At 40.3% G+C, this 24,777-nt stretch overlaps 1 protein-coding gene across 9 annotated transcripts in view; it reads right to left on the bottom strand.

Moving 5' to 3' along the window:
* Window positions 1-24,777, bottom strand: part of nf1 (neurofibromin 1) — a 325,252-nt gene continuing 300,475 nt past the window's right edge. For 8 of the 9 annotated variants that reach the window (XM_033045685.1, XM_033045690.1, XM_033045687.1 and 5 more), the window contains 7 exons: window positions 24,561-24,683; window positions 23,155-23,282; window positions 16,572-16,672; window positions 16,021-16,163; window positions 14,790-14,836; window positions 12,921-13,137; window positions 1-1,477 (listed from right to left, as the gene is read on the bottom strand). In XM_033045685.1, coding sequence (XP_032901576.1) covers window positions 1,335-1,477; window positions 12,921-13,137; window positions 14,790-14,836; window positions 16,021-16,163; window positions 16,572-16,672; window positions 23,155-23,282; window positions 24,561-24,683 — 902 coding nt within the window. In that variant the 3' untranslated portion in view covers window positions 1-1,334. Of the gene's footprint in view, window positions 1,478-10,803; window positions 10,874-11,482; window positions 11,541-12,920; window positions 13,138-14,789; window positions 14,837-16,020; window positions 16,164-16,571; window positions 16,673-23,154; window positions 23,283-24,560; window positions 24,684-24,777 lie in introns of those variants that run through there. The other variant, XM_033045689.1, reaches the window with a different exon arrangement.

Genomic DNA, 24,777 nt, shown 5'->3' with positions numbered 1-24,777 from the left:
TTTTCTTTTTGAATCTTTTAATGACATAAAATGCAACGGAAGGGAAGAGAGAAGTTAACATTACTGACACCAGAATAATCAAATTTCATATGTTATACATGTACAGCAACTAACTGCTTTACAAAAAGCAAAATAATACAATATATCATCACATGTATTTACAGTGTAGTAAATATACCTTTCTCAATTTTACACAAAAACTATTTACAGATGAACATACTGCAGTTTAAAAAAAATCTGTGGCCAACACTAGCAGTGACTTCTTGCAGTAAGGTCTGTTGCATAACATTGACTGAGAGAAACACCTTTGAGTTTTAAAGTGTGTGTGATAGTTTGTGGGGTGTGGGTGTACGACCCATGAACTAAATCCAAGGCACTCAGATTAGTCTTGGGTCACCAGTTGATCAGCATTCGACTGTGAACGGTATAGCTGTGAAATCACACCAACACGTTTTGTTAAATGCACAAGATATTGGCGCCATTTCTTTTCTGTGTTTGACATAACGTCGTCTACACAATTGTCCCTAAAGGAGTCACATTTGCTGAATACCACAAATTTAATACTAAGGTTTTTTTGTTGTAATAATTACCTATTTTGGCAAAGTTCTTGCATATCATATTTTAATTCATAGTTTTTCCAGGACTGTAAACAAATATAAAAAGAAAGACAAAGTCTTTGCGATTTGCGGAATCAGTAAAATAAAAGGTATTGGATATGTACATTTTCTATGATTGCTGCAATGGACCTACTTTCTGTGTTAAATGTGCTTTAAACATGGTGTTTGATTACTGTACCTACAGCTTAAAAGGTTCCTTCCTCTAAACACACGGCATCCTCATCAAAGCAAAAAATCACCAACAGACATGATTAATTGCTACCCATTAAGCCACTTCTATCGATTGCTGAAAAGTGAACAGTAAACATACGTTTTCACTATCGTGTAGAAGGCAAATAAGTTAGGACCATCCCGTCTGCAATTAATGGCTTCCATGTTCGACATCTATTACAGTGTTGATACAAATTTCAGTGCCTTCCCCCCCCTCCCGCCCCAACCCCCCCCAACTTCCCCAACTAAAATGAAGGTGACAGAGCTAAAAAAAAAGAATTCTCTCTTTGCAACACTGCGCTCTGTGAACAAGAACATTTGTATAGAAACTGCAGAAAATACTGACGGTGTGAAAGAGAAAATGAGTATGTGGTCGCAGAGCAATTGTTTGTTAATTGTACTGTGCACGTCTGATGTGACGGGAAGAGAATGTCTTTATTCGGGAAGAGGGGAAGGGGCCATTTGGCAGAAGTCTAACTGGGCCGGATGGGTCAGTCACAAAACACTTCACACAATCTTTTTGATGCTGGGGCGCTTGAAGCTGCTGGCACTGCGTTGCTTCTGCACTTGACTCGCAGAGCCGTGACGGATTCGCCCGCTGTTGGCGTGTCCCGACGTCGGCGAGAGCTCCACGTTCTCTTTATCAATTCCTATGGAAACGCACAAGTGTTCATTCACAGTGAAAGTTAATCACCTTAAAATACACAATATTTTCTTTTAAAAATGGCACTGTCCAAAACGCAGCACAAAAGCAGCAGCTATGACAACCTATCAAAACATATTATCTATGTTGACAATGCATTAGAGTCCCAGAATCAGTCACAGAGTCATAAGACACTTTGGACCATAAACCCATGCCGACCATTTTTGTCCATCTACACTAAATCTGTATCGTTCTGTGCCATACCTATTTACGTGCTTGTCTAAATGTACTGTATCCAATTTCACTTCCAGCAGAACATCCCAGATATTAATCACTGTGTTAAAAAACCCCCATCCCTCTGTCCCCTTTAAAACCCCTCCCTTTCAACTTAAACGTATGCACACGTTTTATGAAACCCGGACTATGGGAAAATGATTCTGACTATATAGGCTAATGACGCCTCTCATAATCTTATGCAGGGGCTCCTTGGGTTACAAACGATCTGATTTACGGAAACTCGACTTTACGCTAATTCTCCTTCTCCGCAGTGTTTCTCAAGTTGGCAATAATAATGTTTCATGTTATTCATTCATGATGGATACAATTACTTTAATTATAGAGAGTGCCAAAGTGAATATTCAATTAAATGAGATTACAACAAGCGTAGGTAGAGCGATATGATATGGGTAGCATCTGATAGAGAACTCAGCAGAAGGACAGTTTTCTGCAATGGAACACTCAATGCCTGCTTGTATATTCACATCGGGTCACCCCTCAGCACCCTTCCTTCAAGAAAAAAGTCCAGCCTATCCAATCACTCCCAATAACTAAAGTCCTCCAATCCACACACCATGCTGGTGAAATACTTCCCATGGGGATGGATTGGCAATATGAACATGGATCCCAACCCAAAATATCACCTATCCATTCCCTCCACAGATGCTGCCTGGACCATTGGATTCCTCCAACTGTGTGTTTTGCATTACCTATCCTGAAGGATGTGTCCGTTTGAATGTGTCCGATGTATCCAAACCCATTGGATCTGCAGAATACAACTGGATCCCAGTAACAACAGTAATTGAGTGGGGCTGGTGTTATCACCAACTGTGGCTGTGCTGTTCAGAGCCCAAAGCTACAGCAAAGTTGCTTTTTTTTGTTGCCAGTTTCTGATTCCTGGTGATGACTTGCCCTGCTCTGTCCACTGGCCATCTTGCTACTAAGGCAACTCAAATTTTTTTTTGAGCTTTGAATTTTGAAAAGTAAACTGAAGAGACCTTTGGTATCAGTTTATCAAAAAATATATACTGAAGCTGGGATGGAGGTGGAGGGAGGGGTGTGATGAATCACAAAGTCAAGCCAACCTTTTCCTGACTTCACAGTGTAAACGTGGGATTGGCAAGCTTGCCTTATCACTGCACAAAGGTAGATATGAAAAGGTGGCAAACAATCTGCAGTCGAGGGAAAACAAAGCTGATCGCAATGACACCAACACGTACAACCTTTCAGCAGTAAAGGAGAGAAGAATCATGGATGATCTTTGCCTTATCCAGCCAAGAGGACAATCGGAGCTCTCCAACTGCAGATCGCATTGAGAAATGCTGACTTTTAGCAAGTCAATGATCGGAACGCAATTGCAAAACCAGCCATCAAAATTAAAACTTTGAATTCTATCTGCTCTGGTTCACCCCTGTTCTTAATTAGGCCTGCTTTCAGGTTCAGCACAAATCCAATTAAATTGACAAGAGGGTGAGATTTGGGAAGTTTTGATTAAAAAAAAAAGTTTCATTTATTGTCACAGTGAAAAGCTTTTGTTGCATGCTAACCAGTCAGCGGAAAGACATGATTATAATCGAGCCATCCACAGTGTACAAATACATGATAAAGGGAATAACATGAATCATGTTTAGTGCAAGATAAATCTTGTGGGATAAGAGCAAGATGGAGTTCAACGATAATGTAGTAAGTGGGAAGGGCAGTAAGAGATGTAGTAAAGGCAGGCTTTAAGGGAGGGCAGTGCCTTTCCAACAGTAGGACGTCAAAGAATGTCCACATACCTATTGCAGCAGGGAGGTAGCGATGCAAATATTTTCCTTTTCAACGTACCCATTAATTTTAACTGCACAGTTGCAGCATCAGTGGGAAAGAAAATGTTTTTTTCCAAGATACAGCATGGAAACAGGCCCTTCGGCCCTCCGGTATTGCACTGACCATCGATCACCTGTTCACACTAGTTCTATGTTATCCTACTTTCTCATCCACTCCCTACACACCAGGGAAAATTTACAGAGGCCAATTAACCTTAAAAAAAACCCCTGCATATCTTTGGGATATGGGAGGAAACTGGAGCACCAGGAGGAATCCCATGCAGTCACAAGGAGAATATGCAAACTCCACAGAGACAGCGCCCGAGGTCTGGCGCAGTAAGGCAGCAGCTCGACCATCTGCACCACTGTTACTTGGCCCAATTGCATTTTTCCAATGTTTCGACACAAAACCACAGGACTTGGGGGAATTTTAAATTAAATTTGAAAAAAATGTTCCCCCCCCACATAAAAAGACTAGACCTCCAAGACAAAACACACTAAACATTAAAAAAAGGTTGAAAGGACGAACAGCAGGCAGGGCAGCCATACTTGACGGCGCCCCCACTTGACAGTTAGTTATTAAAGATAAAGACGAGGAGTAATTTCTTTTTGGGCAGCATTATGAATCTTTGGAATACTCCTCCCCAGAGAGTTGTGGTGGGGTCGTTGAGGCTTTGTTGGTTTGCAGTGTTCATGGTGACTGTCATGAAAATAGAACCGAGAGCACGATGAGCTGGGATCTTACTCAATCACGGCAGCTCTAGTCCACATGGGCCTCTCTTACTCCTATTTCTTAGGTTTCTTTGCAGAAAATCATAGTCAATGCCCGAAATACCCAGCCAAGCAGGCAAAGAAAGGAGGAGGAACACAGTTAATGTTTCACATCATCGAGCTGATACACCAACCCTGCTCCTCCACAACTATGACCCAGTAGGGTAAGTACTTCCAGCAATTTTGGATTTCGGATTTTTAGCTTGCTAAGATTTTTGTTAAGATAATTCGGTATATTTTGTCCATTTTAATTATCCCTCCTGTATTGTTTTGGTTTTGTTTTCTTCACGTCCAAAGAAGGGTCCCTCAAAAGATGCTGCCTGACCTGCTCAGTTACTCCAGCATGTTGTCTTTTTGCTCATATCTATAATACAGGGCTTGACTGCAGCTCATCCACATGCAAAGACATTTCTCCTAAATCTTTTACTTGTTCATAGCGACCTTGTAATTATGTGAATGGGTGAATCGATGGTTGGCATGGGCTGAAGAGTCTGTTTCCATGCTGTATCATTTGGTCAATCAATTCATTATACTACCATGGTATGAACTCACTTGCAAGTTGGCAGCATTGTGTAGGAAGGAACTGCAGATGCTGGTTTACATCGGAGATAGACTCAAAATGCTGGAGTAACTCAGCAGGACAGGCAACGTCTCTGGAGAAAAGGAATAGATGACATTTTGGGTCGAAACCCTTCAGTCTGAAGAAGGGTCTCGACCTGAAAAGTCACCTATTCCTATTCTCCAGAGATGCTGCCTGTCCCACTGAGTTGCTCCTGCATTTTGTGTCTATCTTACAGTCGGAAGTACTTCCTCTACATCCACTCTCAAAGCCTAGTTGCACATTTTATAGCCCTCCTTCAAGTTCACATTTGCACACAGACATTGGAGCAAGAACAGGCCATTCGACTCTGTCCACTATGCAATGTGTTCACATCTTTAAGGCAACTAACCACCTCTGCTCCCTGTCCATAAATTACCAACCAAAAATCGCTTGATACCAACACTTTCTACTTCCAGTCTCAGGAGCTGTTCTTTAAGAGTCAATGTTCCAGATTGCCACTGTTCACTATGAAGGAGTGGTTTCTGGCATTACCTCAGGATGGCCAGATGCACCTTTTTACTGACTAATCAATTTTTATCAGCAATTATCCTAAGTTGTGTTTCCTTTAAACCGATTTCCACTCCACCACATCGTTAAGCTTCTTACTCTACAAAAAAATAAGTGGCATCTTATTCTACCCGCAATTTAAACTTAACCATGTTGACATCCATTTGCATTTATTTACCCAATCTCACATTTATGCAAGTCTCTTGATGCTGGGCTGCAAATTATTTTTTCTCTCCTATCCTAAATGTTAAGGGCGCTGAGGGCCTTATGGAACTTTGAAAGTTTTGTTTTGGCCTTGCCTTTAGAGATACAGCATAGAAACAGGCCCTTCGGCCCACAGAGACCACACCAACCAGCGATCACACCATACACCAGCACTATCCTACACACTAGGGACAATTTAGAATTTTACCAAAGCCAATTAACCTGCACGCCCGCACGTCTGGATTGTGGGAGGAAACCGCCGGAATAAAACCATGTGGTCACAGGGAGGACGTACAAACTCTGTACGGATAGCACCTGTAGTCAGGGGTCTCTGGCGCTGTAAATCAGCAACACCACCGCTGCGCCTTTGTGCCGCCCTGCATATATGCTATCTGCTTTATTCATAACTTGTACTTTTCCAACACTCCATGCTTACTCAGGATTAATAGTTGATTGCATTTCTAATGTTCAGCAGTTCACACCTAAAACCACAGGTCATTAATCTTACACATATTTCCCTGACAAAAATGCTGGGAGGAAACATGTCAAACCCAAATTCCCTTAATTTGTACGTGTATGTGATGAGATAATATGCAAGTGGTTGTAAAGGATTGTGTGACACGATCATTGTTGTTATGGCAGATTTTAAACTCATGGTGCCTCCATACCCGACCAGACATTCCCTTGTTGCATTAAACTATTTGAGAGTTTGAGAGTATACACAGTGCTCTCCATAATGTTTGGGACAAAGACCCATCATTTATTTATTTGCCTCTGTACTCCACAATTTGAGATTTGTAATAGAAAAATAAATCACATGTGGTTAAAGTGCACATTGTCAGATTTTAATAAAGGCCATTTTTGTACATTTTGGTTTCACCATGTAGAAATTACAACAGTGTTATACATAATCTCCCTCCATGTCAGGGCACCATAATGTTTGAGACACAGCAATGTCATGTAAATGAAAGTAGTTATGCTAATATTTTGTTGCAATTCTTTGCATGCAATGACCGCTTGAAGTCTGCGATTCATGGACATCACCAGTTGCTGGGTGTCTTCTCTGGTGATGCTCTGCCAGGTCTGTATTGCAGACATCTTTAGCTTATGCTTGTTTTGGGGGCTAGTCCCCTTCAGTTTTCTCTTCAGCATAGAAAAGACATGCTCAATTGGATTCAGATTGGGTGATTGACTTGGCCACTCAAGAATTTACCATTTTTTAGCTTTGAAAAACTCCTTTGTTGCTTCAGCAGTATGTTTGGGATCATTGTCTTGCTGTAGAATGAACCATCAGCCAATGAATTTTGAGGCATTTATTTGAACTTGAGCAGATAGGATGTGTCTATACACTTCAGAATTCAATATACTACTACCATCACCATTGTATCACCAATGAAGATAAGTGAGCCAGTACCTTCAGCAGCCATACATGCCCTGCTCATAATACCCCCATCACCGTGTTTCACAGATGAGGTGGTATGCTTTGGGTCTTGGGCAGTTCCTTCTCTCCTCCATACTTTGCTCGTGCCATCACTCTGAGTTAATCTTCTTCTCATCTGTCCACAAGACCTTTTTCCAGAACTGTGGTTGCGCTTTTAAGTACTTCTTGGCAAACTGTAACCTGGCCATCCTATTTTTGCAGCTAACCAGTGGTTTGCATCTTGCAGCGTAGCCTCTGTATTTCTACTCATGAAGTCTTCTGCGGACAGTGGTCGTTGACAAATCTACACCTGACTCGTGAAGAGTGTTTCTGATCTGTCGGACAAGTGTTTGGGGATTTTCTCTATTATAGAGAGAATTCTTCTGTCTTCAGCTGTGGAGGTCTACCTTGGCCTGCCAGTCCCTTTGTGATTAGTAAGCTCACCAGTGCTCTCTTTCTTTCTTAATAATGTTCCAAACAGTTGATTTTGGTAAGCCTATGGTTTGGCTGATGTCTCTAAGAGTTTTATTATTGTTTCTCAGTCTCATAATGGTTTATTTGACTTTCATTGGCACAACCTTGGTCCTCATGTTGATAAACAGCAACAAACGTTTCCAAAGGTGATGGAAAGACTGGAGGAAAGACTAGGTGCTGAGAGCTCTCTTATACCTGCATTAAGGAGGTAATTAAACACACCTGAGTAATTACAAACACCTGTGAAGCCATGTGTCCCAAACATTATGGTGCCCTGAAATGGGGGGGACTATGTATAAACACAGCTGTAATTTCTACATGGTGAAACCAAAATATATAAAAATATCCTTTAATAAAATCTGACAATGTGCACTTTAACCACATGTGATTTTTTTCTATCACAAATCTCAAATTGTGGAGTACAAATAAATGATGTATCTTTGTCCCAAACATTATAGAGGGCACTGTAGACGATAGTAAAATTCTACGTTTTCAACTATAGTTTAGTTTAGAGATACAGCGTGGAAACAGGCCCTTCGGCCCACCAAGTCCACACCGACCAGCGATCCACGCACATTAACACTATCCAACAAACACTGGGGACAATTTTACATTTCTACCATGCCAATTAACTTGCAAACCTGTACGTCTTTGGAGTGTGGGAGGAAACTGGAGATCTCGGAGAAAACCCACGCAGGTCACGGGGAGAACGTACAAACACCGTATAGACAGCACCCTGGCGCAGTAAGCGCTGTAAGGCAGCAACTTTACAGCTGATATGCAAATCCACAGCTACTGACATTTCCCAACAAAACACAGGTCTGCCACCTGATTTATGAAGGGAAATGTCAGCAATTACCTGTGCCCCTGCACATTTGTAAAGCACGGGAGTTGCTTGGTGGATGTTTGCAGTATTTCTCCAGGGCCTGCAGCACAGTAAGGAAGCACAATATTGGGGAGGCTCTCCAACACCAGAAATATTCCTGATTTTAATGCAGGAAAATAACTGCAAAGGTCGCAAGCAAATCCCGGTATTTACACATAAATTGAAATGTTTAATTTTTTTAAATTTTTTTCAAAATTTGTACTTGAGTTTTAATATTTTGGAAAATCTTGTTTATGAATAACACGCAAACAAAAGCTTTTTACTGTACCTCAGTAAACTAAACTAAAATGTGTTTAATTGTAAATTTTGTTAAATGGTAAAATTATATATTGAAAAATAAGTCTCTCTAAACAGTTGAAAACAGAATATTCATCAATTTAGCCTCATCCCCTATCACAATCACGGCTGAACCTCTATCTCAATGCCTTATTATTGCTCTCTCTCCGGACACCTTCATGATTTGCTCTGAGTATTTAACCCGCCTTCATCTTAAATATATTCAGTGACTTGGTCTCTACTGCCCTCTGTGGTCGAGATTTCCACAGGTTCATTGGCCTCTGAGTGAAGACTTTCTCTCCATCCGAGTCCCAATTCGGAGTCAGTGATTCCTAGTTCTAGATATGCCAGCCAGGAAAAACATCCTTCCCACGTCCAATCTGTCCTGCTGAGGTGGGATTTTTCAAGTTTCAACTAGATCGAGTCATACAGCACGGAACCAGGCCCTTCAGCCCAACACGTTCATGCTGACCATCTAAGCAAGTTCCATTTGCCCGCATTTAGTCCATATCCCTCAAAACCTTTCCTTTCCTTGTACCTGTTCACATGGCTTTAAAAAGTTTTCATTGGGTTTCTATTAAATCTTGCCCCTCTCACCTTAAGCCTCTAACCTCCGATTCTTGATTATTTTATCCTGGATAAAAGACAATGCATTCATCCTATTTATTCCCTCGTGATTTTATACACCTCTACAAGATCATCCTTCAGCCTTCTTCCCTCCAAGGAATAAAGTCCCAGCCTGACCAACTTTTCCCTACAGCTCAGATACTTGAGTCCTGGTAGCATCCTCGTAAATCTTCTCTGCACTCTGTCCAGCTCAATGTCATCTTTCTGATAGCAAGGTGACCAAAATGGAACACAGTACTCCAAGTGTGGCCTCTCCTCTCAGTCAGGCAAGGTCTGACCTCATTCAGGTGAGATTAAACCTCGTCGAACTTCTCTCTTCCCACAGCAGTCCTGTTACCCCAGCAATTAGTCTGGTCAACCTTTGTTGGTAAGTAAATCTTTTTTTTGGGAAGGAGATAACAAAAATGCACAGAATAATCCGTGTGGTTTCGCCAATGGTCCTGTATAATCGTAGTAAACCATCCACAATTCTCCAATCCTCTTTGATTGAAGAAACAGTGTGGAAACAGGTCATTCGGCCCACCTGTCCTCACCGACTTTTGAAGATTAGTTCTATGTTATCTCACATTCTCATCCACTCCCACCACACGAGGGGACAACCTACAAACCCACACATCTTTGGGATGTGGGAGGAAACCAGAGCACTCAGAAGAAAGCTAGATGCAGGAAGATTGCTCCCGATGTTGGGGAAGTCCAGGACAAGGGGTCACAGCTTAAGGATAAGGGGGAAATCCTTTAAAACCGAGATGAGAACTTTTTTCACACAGAGAGTGGTGAATCTCTGGAACTCCCTGCCACAGAGGGTAGTCGAGGCCAGTTCATTGGCTATATTTAAGAGGGAGTTAGATGTGGCCCTTGTGGCTAAGGGGATCAGAGGGTATGGAGAGAAGGCAGGTACGGGATACTGAGTTGGATGATCAGCCATGATCATATTGAATGGCGGTGCAGGCTCGAAGGGCCGAATGGCCTACTCCTGCACCTAATTTCTATGTTTCTATGTTTCTATGTGGTCACAGGAAGAACGTTTGAAACTGTTTTTTTTTGTGATGCAAGAAAACAAGACAAAACATACTTTGTTTTTTTTAAATACGTGCTCTTTATCACCTCATGTAGTGAAGTTGAACACTGACATTGAGTCAGAGAGAGTCAGTGAGTCATACAACACAGAAACAGGCCCTTCTGCCCAACTTGTCCATGCTGACCAAGATGCCCCATCTAAGCTAGTCCCATTTGCCCACATGTTATCAAACTGCCTCAGACTTTATTTCGGCATTTTAGCACAATCCACTAGATGGCAGAAAAGTGACTTGGATTTTCTTTTATACATAACTTCACATTCAAGACACTCCATGGAGTAATAGAGCACGGGCAGTGGCCAGTCAGCTTGTGACATCTGACAGGCTGTTCAGTTTGTTCAGTTTGTCCTGTTCCCCCTGCTCCTACTCCATAGCCTTGCAATTGTCCTCCTTTCAAGCAGAATCCAATCTCTTATCAGGACTTACCACTGAATCTGCTTCCAGCATCCATTCAAGACTGAATCTGCTTCCAGCACCCTATAGACAGACACCACGCATTTTACTCTTTTGATTTATGCGATTTTGGAATAACGTGGTTGTTTAATTAATACCAAAGCCTAATTTACGCTCTTATATTTTTGAATTAACCCCGTCAAATGTGCGCCCGATAGTGTGGGCATATGTATAATTTGCATGTTTGTGAGACATGCACAGCTTTTCTGGAAAGTAACCCCTGTGTTGGTGCCTGCCCTCAAGAATATTTGAGCTCTAAAGTGAAAATCAACGGTCGCCTCGGTGTCTGTCCAGTGTCACTAAAACCAGATAAATTACTCAATAATTGGATGCAATTAAGATTACTTTCCCCAAGAAGGCACACCTTAAAATATAAAAAAAACAATGATACTGCAATACCAAAAGAGATTGTGGAATAAGCGTGTTCTTATGAGCAGAGATAATAGTTATAATGAGGCTCTATTTGCTTGCAGGATAAGCTAACACTCGACTCCCATCTGCATGGGAGTTAACACTACTACAAATACAAACTACGTTGCAGCCACATTCTAACGAAGTCAACCACTGTCTCAGTGTAAAAACTATAGCAAATACAGGGCACTGGATGGCCCATGCTATAGTTTTCATCTGTACCAGATAATTTCACCATCTGAAGACCTCATCTGGGGCAATGTAGGGGATCGTTTACACACTGGTCAAAATGACAGCAGCATACGGCCAGAGAGATGAGGGAGGAAAAATGGAACAAGAGTAAGTCCCGGTGCACAAATAACATGATGATAGATGAACACAATAGTTTAGTTTAGAGATACAGCGCGGAAACAGGCCCTTCGGTCCATCGAATCCGCACCCACCAGCAATCCCCGCTCATTAATACTATCCAACACACGCTCGGGACAATTTACACGTATAACAAGCCAATTAACCTACAAACACGTACGTCTTTATAGTGTGGGAGGAAACCAAAGATCTCAGAGAAAATCCACGCGGTCACGGGGAGAACCTACAAACTCCGTACAGACAGCACCTGTAGTCGGGATCGAACTTGGGTCTCTGGCGCTGTAAGGCAGCAACTCTACCACTGTGCCACCCAGTTAAGATAACAAAACTCAAATATGATACAGTTAATAAGAGGGAGAGAACTAGGTACACTGACATTTGAGCTTTACCGAGGCTGTGTTGGTCAGCCTCCAACTAGACAGAACCAAGAAATAGTAATTAACAATTGTCGGAGTAACTTGAATTAACACAGATTAAGAAAAATGAAAATAATTGTTTGAAAGCCAATGCAACAGGTTTAATTGTACTCAGCTTACTAAATCTAATGTGTATCACCCTCATTACATAGACTGCTTATGCTCGTATGCTATCAGTTACTTTACTTTAGACTTTAGAAATACAGTGCAGAAACAGGCCCTTCGTCCCAACGAGTACGTGCCGACCAACAATCCCTGTGCACCAACACCATCCAACACATAAGGGACAATTTTACAATGTTATCAAAGCCAATTAACCTGCAGCCCTGTACATCTTTGAATGTGGGAGGAAACAGGAGCACCTGGAAAAATCCCACGCGTTCACAGGGAGAAGGTACAAATTCCGTAGAGACATCGCCCGAAGTCAGGATCGAAACTGGGTCTCTGGCGCAGAGTCTACCGCTGCGCCACCGTGCTGCCCAGACAGCTACATTGCGAGTCTCCAGGAAGGGAACAAACGTAAAAAAGGTGGCAACAAAAAAATCTGGGATAGAGAATCCTTGAAGCTGATAATGAATCAGAATCAATGTATTGGCCAAGTATGTACACAAACAAGGAATTTGACTTGGTGCTTTCCTCACACATGGTGAAAACACAATATACTGCAGACAATAAAAAAAAACATTATTTAAAAATGTAAAAATAAAGTGCAAGAATAAACAGAATTGCTATATATTGCACATGTTGATATCTAATGTGCACTTGGAGAGTTCATAAGTACTCAAAGTTATGAACTCAAAGTTCATAAGTTAATGTACTTGAGCGAGGGATCAATTCAGGTAATTCCCGCGTGATCAAAAGAGAACTTTACTCACCAGGAGAATGCTGCGTGGTTGCCAGTGAGGTCATGGAATTCGAGAGGTTTAAGTTGGCAGTAATGCTAAGCTGGCTCTGGACAGGGGGTGGGTAGGGAGAGGTCGGCGTACGCAGAGACTCCTCGGTGGATTCCTCATCTATTCCTGGCAAGTACGTGTCAATTAATGCATCCAGAAACTTCACAATCAGTTCAGCGTAGTCTGGGATCTGTGTTTGCTGTTCAACAGGATAAACACAAAGGAAACAACTGAAGTTAAATGCTTCAAGAAGGGTCCAATTCAAAGTTAAAATGTGCAATTCAGACAAATGCAAATGGACAAGTCTACAAGAAGTATTGTTTTCTCAAAATAATGAGTACATTATGTATCAGGAGAAACAAGAGAAAATAGATGGTTTAGTTTAGAGATTCACATCGGCCCGCAGAGACCAGACCGATCACCCATTCCTGCTAGGTCTGTGTTATCCCAATTTTGTAGCTACTGCCAGCACACTAGAGTTAATTAACCTACAAACCCGCACATCTTTGGGATGTTAGATGAAACTGGAGCAAAGGGAGAAAACCCACATGGTCACAGAGAGAACGTGCAAACTCCGTACAGACAGCACAGATAGTAAGTGCAAACAGGGGAGGCAAGGAAAAACAGGATGGTTCGTAAGATGGAACCAGGAATGGCTGTACCATCAGTCTCCGCAGCTGCATATTAACTATGGTTGCTGTGCAGCAAAGTTCATAACTTCATTCCAAACAATACTAAAATAGAGCATCTGGTCACAAGTGCATTTCTAATTATAACAAAAAGGACAGAAGCAAACTCCACAGCCCCTGAAGCCTGTTCTGTCATTCACTGAGTTTATGGTTGATCCGTGAACTAATTTCATGCAACTGCCCATATCTGCTCTTTTTTTAAAACAATTATCTCCATCTTAGTTTAAAATTAATTGATTCAACATAATTTGCTGTTTTAGAGTGCCAAATTTCCAAGTGTAGAAATATTTCCCTTCTTCCGAGAAAACCCTATCTCAATCACGCCTCTCGTCCTAGGTTCTACATTAGGTGGAAATAGCTGCACTCTATCCATATGATCAGCTCCTTGTAATACCTGGAAGACCTGAATCAATGACCCCATTACCTTCCCAAACCCAGGGAATACAATCCAAGTTTGGGCAGGGCAGCAAACTGGCACAGCCGGTAGAGCTGCTGCATCACAGCACCACAGACCTGGGTTCGATCCTGATTTCGGGTGCGATCTGTGTGGTATTTGCACGTTCTCTGTGACCACGTGGGTTTCCTCCAGGTGCTCTGGTTTCCTCCCATATCCAAAAGACATGCAGATTTGTCGGTTAATTGGCCTATGTAAATCGCCCCTAATATACAGGGAGTGGATGCGAAAGTGGGATAACATGCAGCTAGTATGGATGGGTGATGGTTGTTATGAGTCTGGTTGGCCAAAGGGCTTGTTTTCATGCTGTATCTATCAACTAAAGTAAATCTCCCCCCATAAATTAACCATTGAAGTTTGGGTAAGATTCAATCTAAACTATCCTTGCTCTAGGGTTTGTGCAGCACACAACATGCGATGTACAAATTGACTCTTATGTTATCTATGTCGCAACAGTGACTATTCAGATGTACTTAAATGTGAGGCATGCTAGTACATCTGATCACAAAAGGAGTCATCTTTCTTTGTATTATTTTTAATTTAATATTTAATTACCCAAAACTATCTCAGCTACTATTGAAAATGTTGATCATGAATATCCGTAAGGAATATTTTGTCCAATCCAACAATTTCTACTTATACATGTTGATAATTCAGTGCAAAGTCCAAGAAAATCTAAAAGATGTTTCAAAATAGTTTCATTCTCACCTTGGAGAAAGATCCTGCAAATCTCCAAAGCCCATTGAAACCAAAACCTGATGGGATGAGAAAAAGCAAGAGAATGACAAAGTTAAAAAGCAGTGAACCAACACAATCGAGATTGGAGCACTTCCAAAGAAGAGTTAAAACAATATTCCTTCTGATTCAAGCTACGCACAAGGAACCCTCAAAAAGGCAGCCAGCATCATCAGAGACCCATACCACACTCTCATTTCACCACTGCCATCGGGAAGGTGGTATACAAGCCTGAAAACTGTTACATCCAGGTTCAAGAGCAGCTTCTTCCCAACAACCATCAGGCTATTAAACATTACAACCTTCAAATAAGCTCAAAATAGACTTGGGGTAGTGTACTACGTTTCCACATCTATTGTGCTGCTGCAAGTAAGAATTTAATTGTTCAGTTTCAGGACATATGACAATGAAACACTCTTGATTACACTTCACTTAGTTATTTTTAAATTTAAAATACCTTGGTTTTATTATTAATCTAGATAACCTATAATTGTTCTTAGATCATCTTTATTTCTTGTTTCCCTTATCCCTAACCAGTCTGAAGAAGGGTCTCGACCTGAAACGTCACCCATTCCTTCTCTCCAGAGATGCTGCCTGAGTTACTCCAGCATTTTGTGTCAATCTTCGGTTTAAGCCAGCATCTGCAGTTCCTTCTTACACAATTCTTCTTATATAATACTTGATCATAGCCTCTTGAGTTCCCTTCCTACATTTCTGAGAGGAGTCTTGAAGCTGAGAACTATGGACTGCAGCCACATTAAGAGTTTGTCTGTTTCCCATCTGAATTCCACAGATTCACCACCCTCTCTCTGGCTGAAGAAACTCGGCTCTCACAGAGACATTGGACCTGGTTTTGTTGACCAAAGCTACTGACAGCATCTGCATTTTGTTACACGTGGATGTATAAATGTCAGCTCAGTAGCTGATGACTCGAATTGATACTGGTGCTTCCCGATAGCATGATGGGCCACATGATGTCCATCAGTGGAACTAAGGCACAATGGCCTGCATGAAGAGAGCAAACAATAGCACAGCTCTTTAACCCGACTTCATTGCCTGAAGTTTCTGAATTATTTAGGTATCACGAATGGTGAATTCCTTGAAATTCAATCTTTCATATTTTTTAAAGCAAAATGAAGAACACTGTGTAACGCTCTGTGTTTCTCCCACTGTTGACAAGATATCAGCAGTAAAGTACACTTACTTTGTAAATATGCTGGCTGGTACTGAGGCGGCGACTCTTCATGGTACACGACACTCTGCACAATTCCGTGGATGGGATTTAACAGATTGGGGTCTTGGCATAGTGACAGCAAGGTATTAATCTTCGAGTCCAGTAAATTATGTCTAAGTATCACAAAAAAAACACAAAAGTGAAACTTATAATAAAGTCAAAAATGTGCTTCAAAGATGGTAGATATTCGGACCATGCTATAATCCACTGGCTCTTTATTCCCATTAAAGGTAAATCATTTAGACGCAACCCTTAAAATTGACTTTAAAACACAACACTTGCTGTTTTATTTTAACTTTTACGGAAAAAAGCACGACTTAATGGAATGTGCGTAAAGATATAATTTCACAGAGACATTACCTTTTTTTTAAAAACGCAATGGTCAGATTCTCTGGAGCAATTTTTTAATAGCATACTTGTGGATGAGCTCACAAAGAGACCATAAATGCTAATTTCAATGATCACAATTTCTATTCCGGTTGAAGAACGAACTGATGTTATGCAACAGCAGAGGAACTTACACAATGGGAAACACTTTGGGGAAGACGACACTGGCTTCAGCTAAGTACTCGTACAAGATGCGTTGATCAAACTCATCTGTAGTGTGTTTCACCAATGTGGCCTTTTGAGAAGAACACAAAGTCATTAGTATATTGGAATTGATTTCAACATTTTCTTGATTCACATTCTGTGAAGTGACTATTTAACATCGACTTTACAGATAACGCTGGTGATAGGACAGTACAGCACAGAAACAGGCCCCTTGGCCCACAATCTATGTGGTGAACAAAATGCTAAAACCAACTCTTACCAGCCAGCACAGAATCCATATTAACGCATTTCTTCAAATACATGCACCCATCTAAATGTCCCTAAAATTCCACTATCTTACAGTGCCCTCCATAATGTTTGGGACAACGACCTATCATTTATTTATTTGCCTCTGTACTACACAATTTGAGATTTGTAATAGAAAAAAATCACATGTGGTTAAAGTGCACATTGTCAGACTTTAATAAAGGCCATTTTTATACGTTTTGGTTTCACCAGGTAGAAATTACAGCAGTGTTTATACATAGGCCCCCCATTTTTTCTATTACAAATCTCAAATTGTGGAATACAGTAGAAAATAAATAAATGAAGGGTATTTTTTATACATTTTGGTTTCACCATGTAGAAATGACAGCAGTGTTTATACATAATCCCCCCTTTTCAGGGCACCATAATGTTTGGGACACAGCAATGTCATGTAAATGAAAGTAGTCATGTTTAGTATTTTGTTGCATATCCTTTGCATGCAATGACTGCTTGAAGTCTGCGATTCATGGACATCACCAGTTGCTGGGTTGTCTTCTCTGGTGATGCTCTGCCAGGCCTGTATTGCAGTCATCTTTAGCCCTTGCTTGTTTTGGGGGCTAGTCCCCTTCAGTTTTCCCTTCAGCATATAAAAGGCATGCTCAGTTGGGTTCAGATTGGGTGATTGACTTGGCCACTCAATAATTGACCATTTGTTAGCTTTGAAAAACTCCTTTGTTGCTTTAGCAGTATGTTTGGATTTATTAGCTTGCTGTAGAATGAACTGCCAGCCAATGAGTTTTGAGGCATTTGTTTGAACTTGAGCATATAGGATGTGTCTATGCACTTCAGAATTCACTATGCTACTACCATCAGCAGTTATATCATCAATGAAGATAAATGAGCCAGTACCTTCAGCAGCCATACATGCCCAGGCCATAACACCCCCACCACCGTGTTTCACAGACGAGGTGGTATGCTTTGGATCTTGGGCAGTTCCTTCTCTCCTCCATACTTTGCTCTTGCCATCACTCTGATATAAGTTAATCTTCGTCTCATCTGTCCACAAGACCTTTTTCCAGAACTGTGGTTTCTCTTTTAGGTACTTCTTGGCAAACTGTAACCTGGCCATCCTATTTTTGCAGCTAACCAGTGGTTTGCATCTTGTAGTGTATTTCTGTTCATGAAGTCTTCTGCAGACAGTGGTCATTGACAAATCTACATCTGACTCCTGAAGAGTGTTTCTGATCTGTTGGACAGGTGTTTGTGGATTTTTCTTCATCAGCTGAGGAGGTCTTCCTTGGCCTGCCAGTCCCTTTGTGATTAGTAAGCTCACCAGTGCTCTCTTTTTTCTTAATGATGATCCAAACAGTGGATTTTGGTAAACCTAAGATGTTTCTTTTTTTTTTCTTTTTTTAAATTTTATTTATTTATTAGAAGTAGACATATTATAAAATGTAGTTACATATTATAGTAAAAAAAAAAAAACTTTTCATATACATCAGTCATACATTATTAAAATTTTCCATTATCAATTACTTCTGCTTCTAGTATTTTTATTTTTTATAGAAAGCGAGAAAAAGAGAGGGTAGAAAGTTACAAATAAAAAAGAAAGCAAAAAAACAAAAAAAAACAAGAAACAACACAACAGAAAAACAAGGGAGGTGGAATGGGTTACCTGTAATACATCAATGGAGATAGGTTCGTAGGTTATAAAGTATAGAGTATAGTTTTTCATCTGTTCCTGAGTTCAAGTTTCAGCTGGGTCCTCGTGCTGTGCCAATCTATCCCTTCAGATAGTTAATGAATGGAGCCCAAATTTTATGGAAAAGATCTTGTTTGTCCATTAAGACAAGTCTAATTCTTTCTAAGTATAGGGTCTCCGACATTTCCGTAATCCACATTTTAATTGTGGGGGTTGTAGGGCCTTTCCAAAATTTTAATATTAATTTTTTTCCGGTTATTATACTGTAATTGAGGAAGTTTCTTTGGTTTGTTGTGAGTGTTAAGCTTTGTTCTGATATTCCAAGTATTATTAATTTTGTGTCTGGGTCCAGTTTTGTATTAATAACTTCTGAAGTTATTTCAAAAATATCTGTCCAGAAATGTTTAAGTTTTATACAGTTTGCAAACGTATGTGTTAAATTAGCCTCTAAATGTAGACATTTATCACAAATAGGAGAGATTTGTGGGAAGATTCTATTTAGTTTTATTTTAGAGAAGTGTAGTCTATGTAAGACCTTGAATTGTATTAAAGTATGTCTGGCATTTAATGAACATTGATGTATTTGTTGTAAACTTTCGTCCCACATATCTTTCGTGATAGGATGACCTATTTCATTTTCCCATTTGTATCTATATGGTTCGGTCGGTGGTACCTCGTTATTTAGTAAGGTGTTATAAATATAAGCTATTAGTTTTTCAGTATTAGGATGCTTGTTCAGACATTCATCAAGAATTTCTGATTCCCTATTCCTGTAAATTTGTGTATTAGATTTAACATAATCTCTAATTTGTAGATATCTGAAGAAATTATTTGAGTGCAGTCCATAATTCAGTTGTAACTCTTGAAATGAAAGAAAAGTACCTTTCCCATAAAGATGTCCTATATTTTTGATTCCATGATTTTTCCATTGTGTGAAACCTTTGTCCATAAAGGATGATTTGAATAAAGGATTATTTACAATGGGAAGGCAGAGTGGTATATTATTCAATTTTAAATCTTTTTTTATTTGTTTCCAAATTCGTATTCCACTATGTATTATGGGGTTTTCTTTATAGGTTTTTTTGTGCAGTTTTGTGGGGGCAAATATGATCGGTCCAATTTCAAAAGGTAGACAGTCTTCCTTTTCCATCATTAGCCAATCTGGTTGTTGGTCCATTTCTTCCAGCCAAAAATTCATGTTTTTAATATGGACTGCCCAAAAATAAAATAAGAAATTTGGCAAAGCCAGACCTCCATTTATCTTTGATTTACATAAATGTTTTTTACTTATTCTATGATTCTTATAATCCCAGACAAAACTTGTAACAATGGAGTCGACTTTTTTGAAAAAAGTTTTTGGGATATATATCGGAATTAATTGAAGTAGGTACAGCAGTTGCGGTAAAAAAATCATTTTTATAGCATTAATTCTCCCAAGCATTGAAATGGGGAGTGTTTTCCAGTATTGAATATTCTTATGTAGTTTATTCAGTAAGGGTGGGAAATTTAGTTTAAATAAAGAGGTATATGTCTTAGTTACATAGATTCCTAAGTATTTAAATTTATCTTTAACTATTTTAAAAGGGGATTGTTGTATTGTATGTAAATTGAATTTTGTTATTGGCATGATTTCGCTTTTATTCCAATTGATTCTATATCCCGAAAACTGACCAAATTGAGTTATTAGATTTAATAGGTTTGGAATACTAGTTTCTAATTTTGTAATATATATTAGTATATCATCTGCATATAAGGAGATTTTATTCCTTGTGTCTCTAGTATTGTATCCAAATATTCCTGGATGGTTTCTAACGCTTTCTGCTAGGGGTTCGATTGCAAGAGCAAATAATAGTGGGGATAGTGAGCATCCTTGTCTACAGCCTCTAGAGAGATTAAATTTAGTTGATAACATTTTGTTTGTTAATATTCTAGCTGTTGGGTTAGAATATAACAATTTAACCCATTTAACCTGGCCATCCTATTTTTGCAGCTAACCAGTGGTTTGCATCTTGTAGTGTATTTCTGTTCTTGAAGTCTTCTGCAGACAGTGGTCATTGACAAATCTACATCTGACTCCTGAAGAGTGTTTCTGATCTGTTGGACAGGTGTTTGTGGATTTTTCTTCATCAGCTGAGGAGGTCTTCCTTGGCCTGCCAGTCCCTTTGTGATTAGTAAGCTCACCAGTGCTCTCTTTTTTCTTAATGATGATCCAAACAGTGGATTTTGGTAAACCTAAGATGTTTCTAACAGCTTTATTCTTGTTTCTCAGTCTCATAATGGCTTCTTTGACTTTCATTGGCACAACTTTGGTCCTCATGTTGATAAACAGCAATAAAAGTTTACAAATGTGACGGAAAGACAGGAGGAAAGACTGGGTGCTGAGAGCTCTCTTATACCTGCATTAAGGAGCCAATTAAACACACCTGAGCAATTACAAACACCTGTGAAGCCATGTGTCCCAAACATTATGCTGCCCTGAAATGGGGGGACTATGTATAAACATAGCTGTAATTTCTACATGGTGAAACCGAAATGTATAAAAATACCCTTTATTAAAATCTGACAATTTGTACTTTAACCACATGTGATTTTTTAAAATATCACAAATCTCAAATTGTGGAGTACAGAGGCAAATTAATAAATGATGGGTCTTTGTCCCAAACATTATGGAGGGCACTGTATCTGCCTCCACCACCACCGCCAGCAGCACGTTCCAGGCACTCACCACCGTCTGTGTAAATAAAAGCCCTGCACATCTCCTTTAAACTTTGCCCTTCTCACCTTCAAGCTAAGCCCTGTAGTCTTTGATATTTTTATCCTGTGAAAAAAGTCACACACAATACACAGTATCTGTACCGCTGGTTCAGAAATACAAAATAATTGCTCAAAGAAATCTTATTCCCCTCGAAGGTTGAAAAATAAAAGTTATCATGTGCTACTTTCACATCTCCCAGTTTATAGAAAAAGGCAACAATCCAGATAACAGAATTTCTTGGCACTTCAATGTCAATTTTTTAAGCTTGGGGTTAATTCAAGACTCAGCCACATGCACTGTACATATAGATGCAAACTTTTAGTATACAACAAATTGAAAAGACCTCCAAATTTTAGATTGGCCCATTTCAGGAAAGACAAAGACCTGAGAACTACCGTTTCTTAGGAAAATGTTACTTCCTGCCAAGCAATGAATTTAATGCTAATATTGGATGAGGACCCAAAGTACAAGAGGGAGAGAAGGAGTAGGTGTTTTGGTGGCCAGATTACATACTGGATCAACTCACAAGTACCATTTCAATGTTTAAATGGACTATTGCTACGTTTCAGAAACATTTAGACAGTTACATGGATAAGGAAAGGTTTCGAGGGATATGGGCCAAACGCGGGCAGGTGGGACGAGTGTAGATGGGACGAGTGTAGATGGGACATGTTGGTCGGTGTGGACAAGTTGGGTCAAAGGTCCCACGCTGAATGACTCTATGTCAATTTAAAATCCCGATCCAAGTGTACCTGTTGCCCACCCCTCCTCCATGAAGATGACTTGACTGGTGATGACCAGATTCAAAATATCTCACATACTTGAGCAAGACAGGGTGGCATTTTTTTTTGGGACTATTCTCCACTTAAGATTCACAGTTATAAACGACTAGAAGGCAGTGATCAAACAGTATTCAGAAAGCCATCAATTTGAATGTTGACCTTCATAAATTGAGCGAAGAAACATAAGAAGTGACACAAGGAACTGCAGATGCTGGAATCGTGAGTAAAACACAAATTGTTGGAGTAACTCAGGGGAGTCAAGCAGCATCTGTGGAGGCAGTTAGACAAGCGACGTTTCGGGGTGGGGACACATCTTCAGATATATTATAGTAAAGGGGGGAAGGAAGCTGGAAAATAGTTAGTGGTTAGTGGCAGGACAAAGCCTGGTATGTGATCTAGATGGATAGAGGTGAGGGCGTTTGATTGGCAGATGGGTGGACAAAGGCTGAAGAAGAAAAGAAGACAAAAGGGTGTCAGATAAAAAGAGTGAAATATGAAGCCAGAGGGAGGGATATCGGTGGAAGGGGACAGGGTGGGAAGAGGGGAGAAATGGGTGCACACACGGGTGGGAGAAGAGGGGGAGGTGTGGGCAGAGGAAAGAGATGCTGGGTTACTTGGAGAATTCAATGTTCATACCATTCATAAAAACAAGAACCGACAGCTCACAACATTCTGCACATCAAATAGACAGGTTTACTTATTGCACAAAACATGAAGTGCTGGAGGAACTCAATGGGCCAGGCTTTAATCCGCCCTCACCTCTCTTCCAGGTGGAATCAGTCTGAAGAAGGGACCAGACCTGAAATATCACCTATTTGTGTTCTCCAGAGAAGCTGCCTGACCCGCTGAGTTACTCCATCACTTGGCGATGAACAGAGATCAACGACAATATATAATGGCATCCATTGTATAATAGATCCAAAGAACTGAAAAAAGCCCCAAATTACATCCCTCCCATCCTCAATGTGCCTGCTACTTAATAAGAAAATAATCCTGTGCAGCAAGTTTAAACAAGCACTGGACACAATACAAAATGGCACCAGATGTTAAACTGGAAGTACACCTACTAGGACAGTGAGTAGTAGCGCCTGGATCTTTGGGTCGGTGAGGACTTCTTCATCCAAAAGCACATTTGATTCAGACACCGAGACCTTCCGCAAGTGTGAGTGCTGCTGTGAGGATAACCGCTGCGTTTCTAAGTTAGGGAAAGTACAAGCAGTTGTAAGAGTACGTTGCAAATTAGAGCTTGAACAGGAATCATATTTAGGTAGCCACATAAAATTAAATTACAATGGCGATAGTTTCCTTCATGACGAAAACCAATAAAATGGACAACCAAGACAACTCTGCAGGTTTATGATTCCTTTTATTTATCCTTTACAGTTAAGACTAGGTTTGTTTCCCAGTCTATGACAAGTTAGTTGAAAGGTGGTGGAACCAAACAAATGAGATATTCAGAGATGAACACAGGTCAAAGTACTGGAGTAACTCAGTGTGTGTCAGGGAGCATCTCTGGGGAACATGATAAGTAACATGTTGAATCAGACCCTTTTTCAGACTTTGATCCCTCTTCAGAAGGGTCCCAACCCGAAACGTCTCCTATGTATGTTCTCCAGAGATGCTGCCTGACCAGCTGAATTACTCCAGCAGTTTGTATCCTTTTTTTGTAAATCAGGATCTGCAGTTCTTTTCCATACATTTATCTCTTCTGAATCTAGTACTAAAATCTGGAATCACACATGGAGCGGGTTTTGATCTGGACAAGGATCATGTCTACCTGTGACACTCAGAGACCAAAGAACCCATTGAGATTCACCATCCAAATTAATGGAGCAATGGTGGTCAGCTGGGTGACATATCGTGAACTCATGGGAGGCCTCTGATGTTTCAGGAGAGAGATGAAAATGAGAACAATAAAAGAAAGAAAACGTAAAATGATGGAAAATAAAAAACAGCATTGTGAAATAGGCACAAAAAGCTGGAGTAACTCAGCGGGTCAGGCAGAGATCTTGGGAAAAAGGAATAGGTGACATTTTTGGTTGAGACCCATCGTCGGACTCAAGTCACCCAGTCTGAAGAAGGGTCTCAATCGGAAACGCCACCAATTCTTTTTCTCCAGCAATGCTGCCTGATCCGCTGAGTTACGTTAGCTTTTTGTGTCTATCTTCGGTTCAAAAACCATCTTCTGCAGTTCCTTCCCTCACAGCATTGTAAAATATTGGACTGAACCAGAATTGATGCATTTTCATAATCTGCTGATTGCTCCAACGAAAAGTGCTCAGTTCTGACTTAGCGTTGCATAACATTGAAAGGGCTTGGTTGGCCAGTACTTTTGTGTAAGATTACTGGGCCAAAAGGTACATTGTGAAGAATGGCAATTAAGCACATCACCGTTTATTGCAACTAGATGAAAGGAAACACAAACCAACTCAATCCGTGAATTATAACAAATTGAAAATACTTGTCTAGTTACCCATTTCAAAGCCGTGCTCTGCCACACGCCTCATCTTGGGCGGAGTCGTAATCCCCGTCTCGATCTCCTGTCTCTTTGGCGCTTTACTATCTGAAATTAAGTGGTCAAAGCTTTTCCTTGTACCTGAAAGATAATGTACATCACCTGTTCAGTTTCAAACATGCGAATATGCCACAAGGTGGCAGGATTTATTCATCAATGTATGAAGATAAAACCA

This window comes from Amblyraja radiata, chromosome 28, assembly GCF_010909765.2.
Source record: "Amblyraja radiata isolate CabotCenter1 chromosome 28, sAmbRad1.1.pri, whole genome shotgun sequence".
Taxonomy (NCBI): Eukaryota; Metazoa; Chordata; class Chondrichthyes; order Rajiformes; family Rajidae; genus Amblyraja; species Amblyraja radiata.
Note: the sequence above shows the minus strand (reverse complement) of the source record. Positions and strands in the feature narration are given on the sequence as shown.